Below are 16267 nucleotides of genomic sequence, written 5' to 3'. Positions count from 1 at the left end.
CGAGCCCGCAACCCGGGCCTGTGCCCCAACAAGGAATGGAACTGTGACCTCCGGGTTCATAGGTCAGTGCTCAGTTACTGAGCCATGCTGGCCGGGCTGGGCTAAATGGCATTTGACAATCCTAATGATTTGTCAAACCCGGGAGGTTGACCAGTTGACTGACCGCTTGCCAAGTTCTCCATCCCTGATGGTGCAGGGCCGGGAGCCCAACCAGCTCGTGGGGAGTGTGCAGCATCCCCGACGGCAGTCATCATGAGGTCTCTGTCCACAGGGGACTGGCCGGAGCTGCGGCTGGCAGGTGGCTCCGGCCCATGCTCGGGGCGTGTGGAGGTCCTCCGCCAGGGGGCCTGGGGCACCGTGTGCGACGACCTGTGGGACCTGAACGAGGCTGCGGTTGTGTGCCGGCAGTTGGGCTGCGGCAGGGCCATCGCTGCCCTGGGGAAGGCCCACTTCGGCCCGGGCTCTGGGGAGATCCTCCTGGACAACGTCCAGTGCTCAGGGGCGGAGCGCCACCTGGGCCAATGCGTGCACTCGGGCTGGGCGGAGCACAACTGTGGCCACCGTGAGGATGCCGGCGTCACCTGCTCTGGTAGCCCCTCCCCTCTCAGATAATCCTTTCAGGTGTTGTGGGTGAAGGCATGTGAAACCATGCATCCCAGATGGAATGTCATCCATCCCTCCATCCCTCCATCCATCCATCCTTCCTTCCATCCATCCATCCATCCATCCTTTCATCCATCCTTCTATCCATCCATCCATCCATCCCTCCCTCCCTCCATCCCTCCGTCCATCCATTTGTCCATCCCTCCCTCCCTCCATCCTTCCATCCATCCCTCCATCCCTCCATCCCTCCCTCCCTCCATCCATCCATCCATCCATCCATCCTTCTATCCATCCATACATCCATCCATCCATCCCTCCCTCCTTCCATCCCTCTGTCCATCCATTTGTCCATCCCTCCCTCCATCCTTCCATCCATCCTTCCATCCCTCCACCCCTTCACCCCCTCCCTCCATCCCTTCATCCATCCCTCCATCCCTCCATCCCTCTGTCCATCCATTTGTCCATCCCTCCCTCCCTCCATCCTTCCATCCATCCCTCCATCCCTCCATCCCTCCACCCCCTCCCTCCATCCCTTCATCCATATGCTCATTCTTTCATCACACAATCCTCGAGCTTCTCCCTGGCCCTGGGCTCAGACACACACCCTCCCAAGGGCAGCTATAGATGGCATTGGGGGGGGGGGGTCTCAAATATTCATGTGCACCTTCCCCACCCGGGGCATGGCAATGCAGGATGCAGGATCCTGACCCTGGAGGTGATGACTAACTCGGTTTGAGAAGGGGCTCTGGAGTCTGCATTTTAACACATATCCCAGGTGATTCAGGATTAGAGGGGACAGGCAATCCAACCCTGAGTCCCCTGCCCCCTGAGACCAAGGACCCTGCCAGAGGAGGCCTGGACTGGCCCAGGGGCAGGTCTAGTGCTCTGGTCTCTGAAAGACCATGGTCCCTTCCCCTTTGTCCTCCACCCATGCCCGTACCCCATGTCCTCCACGCTTCGGATTCACTAATGAGTGAGACCTCTTCTCATTATGCTCCTAGATGCAGAAGACCTGTCTCCTCCCACACCTCCAGGTATGTCCATGTCTTTCTAGTCCAAGCAACTTTTATAATAATGATAATAATAATAATAATAATATCAAATATGGATGAATGTTGAGAACCACACACTGTTCTGAGCTCTTTGCATTTATAACTCATTTAATCCCCACAACAAGCCTTGAGGTAAGGACTTTGATTATTCCCATTTTTCAGATAGGTACATTGAGACAAGGAAGTTAGTAATATATCCAGGACTCGCCAGTGGATTTGAACTCAAGCTGTTGCTCTCTTGGGCACCAATCTCATTGACCACACTGCCCATCGGCCCCGGCTACACAAAGACCAGACAAAACCGGAGCAGAGAGGGGGCAACGTTTTGCTCAGATTACTGGTTGCCCCCAGGACAATCCTGCAAAAAGGGATCTGCTATTGTATTTCACAGAAGAGAAGTTTGAGGCTCAGAAAGGTTAAGTACCTTTCCTGAGATCACTCAGGAATTTAATGGTGGAACCAGCCTGGCCCCTACGTTCATGGTCTTGGGGACCTTGTGACTTCCGCCTGTTTTCAAAGACCTTATAACTTACTGATTGAATGATATTCGTGTGTAATAAAAACCAAAGTTTAGCCCGGCCGGTGTGGCTTAGCGGCTGAGTGTCAGGGCACAGGCCTGGGTTGTGCGCTTGATCCCCAGTAGAGAGCGTGCAGGAGGCAGCCGATTCATGATTCTTTCTCATCGTTGATGTTTCTATCTCTCTCTCCCTTTTCCTTCCTCTCTGAAATAAATTAAAAAAGTAAAAAATAAACCATCCACATGTTATATAGTCAACATTTGAAACACACACACAAAGGTGGGAAAAGCCAGGCCCGCACTTGCGGTGTGAATCCTGAGGGGCCGCTGGAGGTGAATGAAGAGGCACTTCACTTCACAGCAAGGACAGTCGGGGCCGCTGGGCCGCAGGCATCCTGCCGGGCCTGCCTGAGTGAGTTCACTCCTCTTCCCGGCTGAGGACTGGGGCGACCGGAGGCTGCCCGAGCAGCGGAGCTGGAAGGGTCGAGCTCCGTCTCCTGCTCTTTGCTCTGTGCCCACAGAGTCTCAGACAACACACACAGGTCACCTGTCACTGGCGTGTTCCGGGCGCTCCTGGGGACGCGGCTTCATGTTGTGACTGAGGGGTCGGGCTGTCTGTTAAAGGGCCCGGGTGAGGGTCAAGGGCACAGACAGGCAAATGTACGTTCGTCTGTGGTTCTCTCACTTCATGGGTCACGGATGGAGGAGCCTGTGTGGGGCGAGAGGAGCCGTCAGTCCATCACAGTTATCACCCCTTGTTTTCCTTCTAGGGGGTCCCACGGCGTCTCAGGATCACATAACAGGTAATCGCTCGTTTACCTTGAAATGGAAACTCCATCTCACTCATCAGAATGAGACCGAAAGGACGCTCCTTCCCAGGAGGCCTTTAGGCTGAAGGTCTGCGCAGACGGCCTCGTGTGTGCCCACCAGGGGGCACTGCTGCCCACGGCACCCACCGGGTGTGGGGCCGGGTCATTGCGGTCACGCAGGTGCCCCCTGTTGTTGCAGGAGGAAGTGGCTCCTGTGGAGGGGTGCTGACCAGGCTCCCCGGCTCGTTTTCCAGCCCCCGGTACCCGGAAAACTACCCAACCGACACCCAGTGCGTCTGGGAGATCCACGTGGATAAAAAATCCCACATCAAACTCCTGATTCCGAGCCTGAGGTAAGGACACAGCCTTGAGCACGCCTGTGACCCAGTCGGAACCACCAGCCTCACTCGTTCCTCAAAGGGAACAAAGTGCTGGTCACATCTGAGAAAGGGAGTCGCTGTGCCACATGTCCGTGCGCAATGTAAACCATGACCAGACGTGGAATCCGGGACTGTCCTGCCGTGTGCGCTTTTCGGTCAGGGCGGCCCCAGCAAGGTGCCAACTCTCCGCTTTGCCCCCACCCCAGCCTGGAAGACATCCCGGGGTGCCCCTTCGACTCGGTGGAGATCTTCGATGGGCCCAGGATCGCCTCACTCTCCCTGGGCCGGTTCTGTGCCCCGGGAGCTCTGCTGGTCTTCTCCTCCTCCGACACCATGACCGTGGTCTTCCAGAGCGACTTCGTGGTCACCAACTCCGGCTTCTACGCTCTGTTCGACGTGATTCCGCCGGATGAGGGCGAGCCAGGTAGGAGGCCCCGGTAGTTCTGAAAAGACAGGACAGCCCTGGCCGTTTTGGCTCAGGGATTGATTCTAGTCAAGGGGTTCAAGGGCACGAACCCCGGTTGCAGACTCCATCCCCAGCCCCTGCAGGAGGCAACCAATCGATGTTTCTCTCTCTGCCTCTCCCCCTCCCTTCCACTCTGTCTAGAAATCAATGGGAGAAATATCCTCAGGTGAGGATTTAAAAAAAAAAAAGACAGAACAGTTTTCTAATTGGAGGGACTTCCCTATCAGCAGATGCCTGGGATGCAGTTTTGTTTTTTAAGAATTAAAGGAATTTTTAAAATATTTATTTATTGACTTCAGAGCGGAAGGGAGAGGGAGAGAGAGAGAAACATGAATGACGAGAGAGAACCATGGATCGGCTGCCTCCTGCACGCCTCCTACTGGGGATCGAGCCCGCAACCCGGGCCTGTGCCCTGACCAGGAGTCAGGCCGTGACCTCCCGGTTCCTAGGTCAACACTCAACCACTGAGCCACACCAGCCGGGCCTGGGTTCAGTGTTGGCCCTCAGCCTTCGTCCCAGGGCTCTGCCCTGCAGCCGCTGTCTTTCCCACTAAGAGTGCCAGCTGGGCAGGTGAAGCGAGAGGACGATGCACAGCCTGTGTGTGAAGGCGGCTGCGCCTCCTCCCTGAGCAGCGGGGGCTGGAGGTGCTGTCCCCGCACCCTCACTGTCCGCCGGCTGGGCGGGAGCTGTCCAGGGTGCTGGGCGGGAGCTGTCCAGGGTGCTGGGCGGGAGCTGTCCAGGGTGCTGGGCGGGAGCTGTCCAGGGTGCTGACCCTGAAGCCCGCCTTCCTAAGAATCCGCTTCTCTCCGCGCCACCCCACGGCCTTCCCTGACCAGGAATCGAACCCTGACCTCCTGGCTCGTAGGTCGGTGCTCAACCACTGAGCCCCCGGCCGGGCGAAGTCACCCCTTCTTTATCTTCATAGGATGTAGTGTGGGCTCCTGAGTTTACCTTTTCTCCACGTGCAGGTGCTGGGGACTTGGCTCCGGACGGGACTCCCACATCCCCAGGTGGGTCGGGCACCTTCCTGGAAGCGAATCGGGAGTCTGACCTGGGTCCTGACCTGGACACCGGGGGGTAGTGACCCAGATGCTAGGCCAGCCCAGGGAACTGTTAAAATCCCCAGTGTCCAGACCGCACCCTGGACCAGTCCCGACAGCATCTCAGGGGCCACACCCAGTCACCAGTTCTGTTATGGCTTCGATACCACCCACGGGTCCCCAGGGGCAGCCACGGGGGAGTGCCGGTGGCTCGGCCAACCAGCTAAGAGCGACGTTTCCCAGAAAAATGACATCCCAGACGCTCCCCTCTGGGCAGCAGAGGGGGGAAGGGCGGGAGCATTTGGCTGGGCTTCAGCATCCATGGCTGGGAGGAGGCTGAGCTGGGAGGGAGGAGGCTGAGCTGGGAGGGAGGAGGCTGAGCTGGGAGGAGGCTGAGCTGGGAGGGAGGAGGCTGAGCTGGGAGGGAGGAGGCTGAGCTGGGAGGGAGGAGGCTGAGCTGGGAGGAGGCTGAGCTGGGAGGGAGGAGGCTGAGCTGGGAGGGAGGAGGCTGAGCTGGGAGGGAGGAGGCTGAGCTGGGAGGAGGCTGAGCTGGGAGGGAGGAGGCTGAGCTGGGAGGGTGCTGAGCTGCAGGGAGGATGCTCAGCTCTCCTGATTGCCTCTGGCTTTGGTTTTTGCAGCTGTGTTTCCTCAAGCTTCTACGCCACCAGGTAATAACTCCCTTTCAGCGGAAGCATCCCCTTCGAAGGACGGGGTCCCTTTGGTCATGCATCCACAGAGGGCGCCTGTGTCCGGCTGCCGCGAGGGAGGAACTGGGGGCTGGCACCCTCACAGAGGGGCTGGGGTCCCCCGGCTTGCGCGGCAGGGAACTGGGAGATCACAGATAAAGGATGGACTGGACACCCCGCCCTGCCACCTACACATCCGATCCCATTTCCGGTCTCCCCTGCAATCATTGTAGGGTCCTGCCAACCCCTCATACCTCGGTCCCCTCCCTCCCTCCTTCCCTCCCGGACACAATCCGCTCTGTCTGTACCAGCTCCGTCCATTCCCATTTTGCAACTCACTGTTGCGCCTGGAGGAATCCTGGCTCCCACGCCTGGGAAAGGCAGAGCCCAGGCCTGGGGAGCCACCGTGGGCTCCGTCCTACTTCACAGGAGGCAGCAGCTCCTGTGGGGGAGACATGTCCGGCCCCGTGGGCTCCTTCTCCAGCCCCTGGTACCCCGCCAACTACCCCACGGACGTGCGGTGCGTCTGGGAGATCCGCGTGGCTCAGGGGCTCCTCGTGTTGCTGACCGTCCCGAGGCTGCGGTGAGCTCTGCTTCCTCCACCTCCAGGCGGTTAGAGGGACCCGGCCTCCCTCAGCGCCTGGAGCTGGGGCGGCAGGGGGGTGCTCTGGGCAGTTAGAGGGACCCGGCCTCCCTCAGCACCTGGAGCCTCCGGGAGGCAGAGAGGGACGTGGTGAGAGACTGGGAGCCAGAGAGTGGGGGGACTGGGGGCTGAAAAGGAGCGAGCAGGGCATGATGAGAGGCTGACTGGCCTGGGGTCCCCCTGAGAAGGGCAGGACCGCAGGTTCCAGCGCTATTTAGGGGTGAGGTCCCCCAGCGGGGTGGGGGGCTGGAAGGAGGTGGCCGGGAGGACGGCAGTTTCTGGCTGGACGCAGGGCCAACCCCGACTGTATCTGAGACACTTCCGCGGGTCCCGGGGGCTAACTCCGCGTTGCCCCCCCAGGTTGGAGGACGCCTTCGGGTGCCCCTACGACTTCATCGAGGTGTTCGACGGCCGGCAGAGGGCCTCGCTGTCCATGGGCAGGTTCTGTGCCGGGGCGGCCCTCACCTTCCTCTCTTCCTCCAATGTCCTGACCCTCGTGTTCAGAAGCGATGCGGCTGTCACCCGCACGGGGTTCTACGCCCTGTACCGCGCTGTGGAGCCAGCCGAGAGCGCCGTGCAGCCGGGCCAGAGTGAGGAGAGCGAGGAGAGCGAGGAGAGCGAGGAGAGCGAGGAGCGAGGAGAGCGAGGAGAGCGAGGAGAACGAGAGCGGGAGCGGTAGGTGTCCCGGCGCAGACCTCGGGGACGCAGCTCCGGGCCAGGGGGGTCCCGCGTGCATGTCTGCTGGGGGGAGGGGGGTCGCGTGCCCATGCGTGACAGTCCGGCTGTGGACGCTGTGGAGCAGGAACAGAAACCCAGGCGAGCTCTCCACGCGCTGCACCCGGCCTCCCCGGCTGCACGTGGGTGTGACCGTCCAAACCCTAAAAGAGCCGGAGTCCGCTCCGTCCCCTCGGCACCAGGAAGGCACAGCACGAGGGTCGGTAGTTCCACGTGTTGTGAGGGAATGTTCTGGAGCCGAGTCCTCGCTCATGGTACCACTTTTCTCTGTGTATTTTCAGACTCGACTGCTGACAGCCCCCATACAGGTACCCCCGCTTTCTTTCTTTCTTTCCTGTTTATTTATTTAAAAATGTATGTTTTATTTCAGAGAGGAAAGGAGAGGGAGAGAGAGAAACATCCATGAGGAGAGGGACTCACTGACCGGTTGCCTCCTGCATGGCCCCGACTAGGGATTGAGCTGCAACCCGGGCATGTGCCCAGACCAGGAATCGAAACGTGACCTCCTGGCCCTGACCGGTGTGGCTCAGTGGATAGAGCGTCCACCTGGGGACTGAAGGGTCCCAGGTTCGATTCCGGTCAAGGGCATGTACCTGGGTTGCGGGCACATCCCCAGTAGGGGGTGTGCAGGAGGCAGCTGATCGATGTTTCTCTCTCATCGATGTTTCTAACTCTCTATCCCTCTCCCTTCCTCTCTGTAAAAAATCAATAAAATATATTAAATTTATAAAAAAGAAACGTGACCTCCTGGTTCCGAGGTCAGAGCTCAACCACTGAGCGGCACCAGCCGGGCTGCAGCTGGGATTGGGGGGGGGGGGGGCGCCCGGCAGTGACCGCTGTCCGTCCCCAGAGGCGGCCGTCAGGCTGACCAACGGCAGCCACCCGTGCGAGGGCCGCGTGGAGCTGCACATCTTGGGCATCTGGGCCACCGTGTGCGACGACGGCTGGGACCTGCGCGACGCCCGGGTGGTGTGCCGGCAGCTGGGCTGCGGCCGGGCCCTGGCGGCCCCCGGGAGCGCGCACTTCGGCCCAGGCCGCGGCCCCATCGCCCTGGACGACGTGGAGTGCGAGGGCACGGAAGGCGGGCTGGGCCGCTGCCTGCACAGCAACTGGCTCTCCCACAACTGCGGGCACCAGGAGGACGCGGGTGTCACCTGCGCGGGTGAGCCTGGCTCGGAGCCAGGCGACAGGGCCTTCCCCCTGGACGGTCCCTCGGCCAGTTTCCCAAGCCTCAGCTGCACAGGGGTCCCTGCATGACCCCACCCCCCCATACCGACTGCCTCCAACACCGCACACCCGCCTCCCACCCCACACCTGCCTCCCACCATACCCACCGCCTCCCCCACCCCACGCCCACCTCCCACCATACCCACCGCCTCCCACACCCCCACACGCCTCCCACCCCATACCCACCGCCTCCCACACCCCCACACGCCTCCCACCCATACCCACCGCCTCCCACACCCCACGCCCACCTCCCACCATACCCACCGCCTCCCACACCCCACGCCCACCTCCCACCATACCCACCGCCTCCCACACCCCACGCCCACCTCCCACCATACCCACCGCCTCCCACACCCCCACACGCCTCCCACCCCATACCCACCGCCTCCCACACCCCACGCCCGCCTCCCACCCCATACCCACTGCCTCCCACACCGCACGCCCGCCTCCCACCATACCCACCGCCTCCCACACCCCCCACACGCCTCCCACCATACCCTCTGCCTCCCACACCCCACACCCGCCTCCCACCATACCCACCGCCTCCCACCATACCCACCGCCTCCCACACCCCACACCTGCCTCCCACCCCATACCCACCGCCTCCCACACCCCCACACGCCTCCCACCCCATACCCACCGCCTCCCACACCCCACGCCCGCCTCCCACCCCATACCCACTGCCTCCCACACCGCACGCCCGCCTCCCACCATACCCACCGCCTCCCACACCCCCCACACGCCTCCCACCATACCCTCTGCCTCCCACACCCCACACCCGCCTCCCACCATACCCACCGCCTCCCACACCCCACACCTGCCTCCCACCCCATACCCACCGCCTCCCACACCCCCACATGCCTCACACCCCATACCCACTGCCTCCCACACCGCACGCCCACCTCCCACCATACCCACCGCCTCCCACACCGCACGCCCGCCTCCCACCCCATACCCACTGCCTCCCACACCGCACGCCCACCTCCCACCATACCCACCGCCTCCCACACCCCACACCCGCCTCCCACCCCATACCCACTGCCTCCCACACCGCACGCCCACCTCCCACCATACCCACCGCCTCCCACACCCCCCACACGCCTCCCACCATACCCTCTGCCTCCCACACCCCACACCCGCCTCCCACCATACCCACCGCCTCCCACCATACCCACCGCCTCCCACACCCCACACCTGCCTCCCACCTCATACCCACTGCCTCCCACACCCCCCACATGCCTCCCACCATACCCACCGCCTCCCACACCCCCACACGCCTCCCACACTGTAAAGTAATCTGGCTCTGGTGGTGGTGGTGGTGGTGGTGGTGTTGATCCTCACCTGGGAATATTTTTCCATTGATTTTTAGAGAGAGTGGAAGGAATGGGGAGGGACACAGAGAGAGAAAAACAGTGTAAGAGAGACATGGATTGGTTGCCTCCTGCATGCGCCCTGACAGGGCCAGGGATCGAACCCATGACCCTTCAGGCTGCAGGCCGATGCTCTAACCACTGAGCCATCAGCTGGGCTGGCGTGCGTCTGTTTTTGAGGAATATCTGTCCACCACCGCGCTTTGCCTTTCTTGAGCTTGTGTCAGTCGGCGGTGGACACGCCATTCAGGCGATGGAGGGAGGTCCCCACAGAGAAGGGACTTGGGGGATCCATTTAAACTCAGAAACTGTGGGTGACTCACAGGGCCGCCCACGCTGACAGCACCTCGGTGTGACTTGCTTCTCCCGTCTTCTCTCCATCCTCAGCACCCTCTCCGGAGCCGACAGAGGTGCCCACGCCGACAGGTGAGCTTGCCTTCTCGCCCACGGCCTCCCTTGGCAGAGTCTCGGCTCAGGACACCTCCGGCGTTTCTGAGGGAGAAAGTGTGATGTGTATTTTACCACCATTAGAATTTTAAAAAGTAACCAGGAAAGTATGGAATCTTCCCGAATGTTATTAAGAAGGTGGGCCTGACGTGGCTCAGTGGTTGAGCATCGACCTAGGAACCAGGAGGTCAGGGTTCGATTCCCGGTCAGGGCACAGGCCCAGGGTGGGGGCTCGGTCCCCAGTGTGGGGTGTGCAGGAGGCGGCCGATCCATGATGCTCTCTCATCACTGATGCTTCTCTCTCTCCCTCTCCCTCCCTTTCTCTCTGAGGTCACTAAAGGCAAACTCACGCGTGTGGTTTCGATGGCCTTTGAGAAGAGCATGAGGTTTCGCGGTTTGTTTGGGACGTGCCGACGCGTGTTTTTCTTTTCTCCGTGCAGTTTCTTCGGCTCCTGGGGAGCAGCCACGGGGTTCCCACCCACTAGGTACCGTCCATCGTTACATTCTCTGATGGCGTTTCTTAGGCCGGTCCCGGCATCTGTAGCCAACATGACTGCCGTGACCCCGGGGCTGCGTGAAACAGGCGTGTGCCCACCAGCGGCCAGCCAGTGCAGCGTGGTCTCTCCTCACCAAGGAGACTCAAGTCCGCCCGCCCTCGTAGCATCAGGAAGGCCCCGACCCTCACAGGGCAGACACGGGCCCTTCTTCACGGGACCCTCGGAACCGCCCCGACCTCTGTGCCTCGGCATCTGAGGACCACCTGCCTTGGGTCCAGGGATCGGGTCACCCGGCCACTTCCTCACCCTCTCCCTCTGCTGGCCGTTCCCACCCCAACCTCTTCCAGTAAACGCCTTGTAGTGTCTAAGTTCAAGGAAAGTGAAATTGATTTTATTCTAAGAATTTCACCATGTTCTAAAAGGGCCCTGGCTTAGACATGCAAAGCCCGAGACCCAGGCATTCGGTTGAATCGTTTTAAATTTTTGAAGAAACAGCCTAAGAAATGGCACCCAAAGAGGACGAAGCAGTGGTGTTAGGGGCCTGAGCCTCCTATGCAGCCAGCGCGTGGCTGGGCTCCCGGAAAGGAGCGGCCGTGAGGAGAAGGTTGTAGTTTGTGCCAAATCTCAGATACAAGAGAGTCAGGCCCAGGGTGTCCCCGGGGCTGCGTGCTGCCCGGACAGCGAGCGCCAGGTAGGAACCGCTAACGGAAACCTGTCCGCAGATCTGCCCGTGGTGAGGCTGGCGGCCGGGCGGAGCCGGTGCGAGGGCCGCGTGGAGATCCACCATGACGGCGCCTGGGGGACCGTGTGCGACGACCTGTGGGGCCTGCCCGCCGCCCAGGTGGTGTGCCGGCAGCTGGGCTGCGGGGCGGCCCTGGCGGCCCCGGGGAGCGGGCTGTTTGGGGCCGGCTCCGGCCCCATCTTCCTGGACGACGTGTCGTGCACGGGCAGCGAGACCAGCCTGGGGCGCTGCCACCACCTCGGCCTGTCGGTGCACAACTGCGGGCACCAGGAGGACGCCGGGGCCGTCTGCGCAGGTATGGAGACCCCTCACCCCGCACCGCTTCCCTCCGGGCAGCAGGGCGTGTCCGCCAGGCGGGAAAGCCTCGGGCCAGGTCAGGGAACGTCTGGGCCCCGTTCGCCTAGAATTTTCCCAGTGTCAGCACGGCCAGTCCCTGTCCCGGGAGCCCTCAGACTTAGCACCCCAGGACCTGGTCGCAGGAGTTCGAGCGTGCCCAGTGTCACAGCCTGTCCCCTGGCCCAGATCCCAGGAGCAAACGCATACACGGGCCCGGCCGTGTGGCTCAGTGGTTGAGCGTTGACCTGTGAACCAGGAGGTCAGGGTTCGATTCCCAGTCAGGGCACAGGCCTGAGTTGTGGGGTGTGCAGGAGGCAGCCGGTCCATGATTCTCTCTCATCATGGATGTTTCATCTCTCGCTCCCTCTCCCTTCCTCTCTGAAATCAATACAAATATATTTAAAAAACAAACCTGGGGACCCGGGAGCTGCGCCCCTGCCGGGAAGGTTTGGGGTTCCGGGAGCAGCGTTTCTGGGTTCGAGTCCCATCACCTTCTCGTGGAGGTTTTCTGCGGAGAGCGTGCTGCCTGAGGCCTCTGCAGCCTCCCCGAGGGCCAGCGTGGGGGCTCCTTGCCGCCGGAAGCAGCTATGCAACCGCTCGGAAACGCTGAATGAACCCGGTACAGCCGGGTTCTCACCTGTTGTTGCTAAGCAACGTGTGGAGCTGACATCTGCGGCTCCCACCCCCTCCAGGTCCCTCCGCAGCCCAGGGCCGCCTCCCACCCCCACCCCGCCTGGAGGGCCGGTGGAGATGAGGTTCCGATGGGTGAGATGAAGACAAGGGCGAGGACGTTTCCATCACACTTTATGGCCCCTGAGTTTTGTTTTGTTTTAAATATCTCTCTTTTTTTATTGATTTCAGAGAAGAAGGGGGAGAGAGAGAAACATCAATGATGAGAGAGAATCACGGATCGGCTGCCTCCTGCGCGCCGCCCACTGGGGATCGAGCCCACAGCCTGGGCATGTGCACCCTGATCTCCGTTCCAGTCTCATCCACGAGCCCTTTCTTATGCTTAATTCGCACTCGGAAGTCACCTTTATCTAACCGTAGTGTCTCTGAGGAATATGGTTTCGATAAAGAAGTATCGGCTACATTTCCTGTTGGTGGGTGGGGGTTTTGTTTGGATTTTATCTTATTTTCATTTCTGTTCTGTTTGACACTTTCAGCATCAGCCTCAGGAATAACCACCCCGCCTGGTAATTTTATTTTCTTTCTTGCTTTAAAAAAAGTATTTTTATTGATTTCAGAGAGGAAGGGAGAGAGAGAGAGAGAGAAAGAGAGAGAGAGAGAGAGAGAGAGAGAGAGAGAGAGAGAGAGAGAGAGAGAAACGCATCAATGATGAGAGAGAATCCTGGATCGGCTGCCTCCTGCACGCCCCCTCCTGGGGATCAAACCCGCAGCCCAGCCTGTGCGGGACCAGGATTCGAACTGTGACCTCCTGGCTCTGAGGTCTGCAGAGTCCTGGTCAGTTACCCACACACGGTGGGGAGACTTGGAGCAATGGTGTTGCCCTCGACCTTCAAGCCAGCGGTCAAGGGTGGGCAAGAGGAATGGAGCCCCGAGGGTGGAGGGGTGGCCAGGAGGCAGTGGAGGGGGTGGAGGTGGCTGTGTGGACCCTGTCAGGGAAGCAGGACAGCCGCCTTACGCCTCCCGCATCTGGCAGAGTCGCTGGGCCCGGACGGCTGTCTCATTGTCATCGTGTTTCTGTTCACTTGCAGCTTCCGTGTCCACGGCCCCGACCTCCACACCAGGTAAACCCTGTCTGCCTGAGGGGCCCTCCTTGCCGCTCCGCTGTCATACTGGGCTGCTCATGGGCGCGTCCCCAGCAGACTCAGTACAGACAGAACTCGGGGTCCCCTGGCTGGAGTGTGAGCCCCCCCTCCTCTTTCTGCAGATGCCTCCACCAGCTCCGCACACGGGACCTTCCCACCCCCACCCGGTACGGCTCGCTCGCCATGACCACGACGTTCAAATCCACGAGACCAGCTTCCTACTCATGTTCCAGTTAGTGAATGGTCTGCGGAGGGACCATTTTAAAAAATATAGACTCTGATTGATGTCAGAGAGGAAGGGAGAGGGAGAGAGAAACATCAGTGATGAGAGAGAATCCTGGATGGGCTGCCTCCCGCACGCCCCCTCCTGGGGGTGGAGCCCACAACCCAGGCCTGTGCCCTGACCGGAATTGAACCACGACCTCCTGGTTCACAGGTGGACACTCAGCCCCTGAGCCCCACCAGCCGGCCTTAGTGGCTGTTTTGTCCACAAAGTCAACATCGGAGAAAAGGCACAGGAGTGTCCTTTCCCGCATGTGTGAGTGTCCCTTCCCTGTGTCCACACAGACGCCCCGTCCACCGCCGCCGACGCGGAGGCCCCCTCCGGTAAGGTTTCCTGCTGTCCCATCTCTTCAGTTAAACACGATCCACTCTCCCTCTTTCTGTTTGACAAACGGACATTTGTACCAACTATTTTTAGAGAGAACATGGGTTGGGGGGATCATGGGGGTCGAAGTGATTCCGAGGGGAAATGGGCTCAGCAAACAAGTGACGGAGGCAAAGGAGGGGCCCTGGGAGCTGGGGGGCGAGGAAGCTGTGGGTAAGGTGCCTGGGGGGCGGGGGAGGGAGAGGCGAGGACGTTCTGCGGGAGGGAGGGCACTGGGTCCTCGTCCTGAGGGCTTTAAGGGGGAGAAGTCAGGGAGGCCCCAGGGGAAGATCTCGATAGAACGTTCTGCAACTTTCCAGGTGTGGCCTCTCGGGGTCGGGGTCCCCCTGATTGAGTGGCGGCACCGGGACAGGGGTCATTATTCCAGGCAGCTGGTCCTGGCATCAGCAGCCGTGGCTGGTTTTGTGGCTCATCTGGGCCTGGAGCTGAACTACGAAAGGTTCCGCTTCCTCTGAGTCCAGCGCTGGGAGGAGGCTTTGGGGGACCTTCGGGAGGAACTGGATTATCTGGCATCAGGGCAGGAACTCGGGGTGGCTTGCTCCCAGCCGGGGGTCCTTGCAGGGGTCGTGGTTCCTGTGCCGGGGCCTCCCCATCGCAGAGCTGACGGGCAGCCATAGCTGAGCGTCCATCAGCGTGGCCCACGCTGTACCCAAGAGTTGCCCACGGTGTAACCCACCGTAAGCGAAGGCCCAGCCTCCCTCCCAGGGGCGTGCAGCCGCTGGCGCTCTCTGCTCATCCGGACAGGCTGGTGCCCGACCTGGGACAGCTGTGCCAGGGCGGCGGGAGGGCGGGCCCTCACCCACCTCGAGGGCCCCCGAACACCCACTAGACTCTGGCGCCTGGAGAACCGGCTGGGACAGCTTCTGCCCACCACTCCCCGGGTTCTGCCAACTGTGGGCGTTTGAGTTGGTTCTTCTTTGTTTGCAGAGACAACCCCCACCTCAGGCCAAGAGCCCCCACCGCCAGGTACGCTGGCTCCTCTGCTGTCTGCGCCCAGCGAGCTCCCAGGAGAGCCAACACTCCCGGCTCCCAGGGCCCAGCAGAGGGGCCCGTCAGGGTTATAGTTGTGAACAGAGGCAGCTGGGGGGACAGGGAGGGGCGGGATGGGGGAGGGGGGCCAGCATGGAGCCGCCCAGCGATGCCCATCGCCCACGTGCCCTGAGTGGCGGGGCACTTGGTAAAGTGAGACGTGGACACGGGGCCCCAGGTGGACCCGGGTTCCGCATTCCTCACGGCTCCCAGGGTGGCCCACCCCGGAGCTAAGGTGCTGAACCCGCGCTGTTTGCTTTCCTTCGGGTGTTTGGCTGCTTGTGTGGACTGAGCTCTGGGACCCGGAGAAGCAGGCGCCATCACAGCCGGGGCCTGAGGGTCCAGTTCATGGGGGTTTGCTTTTTGTGAAAGATCCACAGAGAGAAGGGGGGGGGGAGAAGGAGGGAGAAAGGACACACCGGGCTCTGAGCGCAGGGTGACTGGTTCCCATTGTACCCGGCAAGGGACCCCCAGGGGTGGGGGGGCACCCTGCTCGCTGACACTGGCTCCCTCGCCCGCAGACCGGACCCTGCGCCTGGTGGGCGGGCACGACCCCTGCGAGGGCCGCGTGGAGGTCTGGCACCGGGGCGCGTGGGGCACCGTGTGCGACGACGGCTGGAGCCTCCGCAACGCCCGCGTCGTGTGCCGCCTCCTGGGCTGCGGCCGCGCGCTCAGCGCCCCGGGGCGCGCCCGCTTCGGCCCCGGCGCCGGGCCCATCCTGCTGGACCGGGTGCGCTGCGCGGGCGCCGAGGACGCGCTGGGGAGCTGCGCGCACGCCGGCTGGACCCGGCACCACTGCCGGCACCGCGAGGACGCAGGCGTGGTCTGCGCAGGTACCGCGGGAGGGACCCCCTTCCCCCCCCACCCCGCCCCCACCACCCAGCACCCTCCGCGGCCCCCTCCCCCGCCCGGGGCCTCCCAGGCTCTGCCCTTCTTTCCTCTCCAAGCGCCCGAACCTCAGGACTCGCCACCCAGGGACTAGCAGGCTGGCCGAGCGCCAGGTTCTAGGATAGGAGAGCACAGCTGGCACTGTTTCATCCTACAGCTCAGGGGGCTTTAAAATACACTGTTACTCATTTCAGAGACGGGGAGGGAGAAGGGGAGAGGGAGAGAAACATCCATGATGAGAGGGAATCACGGATTGGATCACTGCCTCCTGCGCCCCCCTGGGGGATGGAGCCCGCAGCCCGGACCTGTGCCCCCGCCTCCTGGTTCACAGTGGACCTCAGCCAGCGCCAGGCTGCGGGCG

At 61.6% G+C, this 16267-nt stretch overlaps 1 protein-coding gene across 1 annotated transcript in view; it reads left to right on the top strand.

The window, feature by feature from the left end:
- The window catches only part of DMBT1 (deleted in malignant brain tumors 1), a 94251-nt gene that overhangs the window by 72496 nt on the left and 5488 nt on the right, over positions 1-16267 (top strand). Inside the window, 14 exon segments of the mRNA XM_036307632.1 lie at positions 272-589; positions 1605-1637; positions 3103-3334; positions 3568-3785; positions 5983-6136; positions 6557-6871; positions 6999-7057; positions 7213-7239; positions 7782-8093; positions 11195-11509; positions 13214-13301; positions 13445-13554; positions 13890-13928; positions 15540-15851. Of these exon segments, the coding sequence (XP_036163525.1) occupies positions 272-589; positions 1605-1637; positions 3103-3334; positions 3568-3785; positions 5983-6136; positions 6557-6871; positions 6999-7057; positions 7213-7239; positions 7782-8093; positions 11195-11509; positions 13214-13301; positions 13445-13554; positions 13890-13928; positions 15540-15851 (2532 nt within the window).

This window comes from Myotis myotis, unplaced genomic scaffold (assembly GCF_014108235.1).
Source record: "Myotis myotis isolate mMyoMyo1 unplaced genomic scaffold, mMyoMyo1.p scaffold_m19_p_49, whole genome shotgun sequence".
Lineage (NCBI taxonomy): Eukaryota > Metazoa > Chordata > Mammalia > Chiroptera > Vespertilionidae > Myotis > Myotis myotis.
This window is presented reverse-complemented; position numbering and strand designations above follow the sequence as displayed.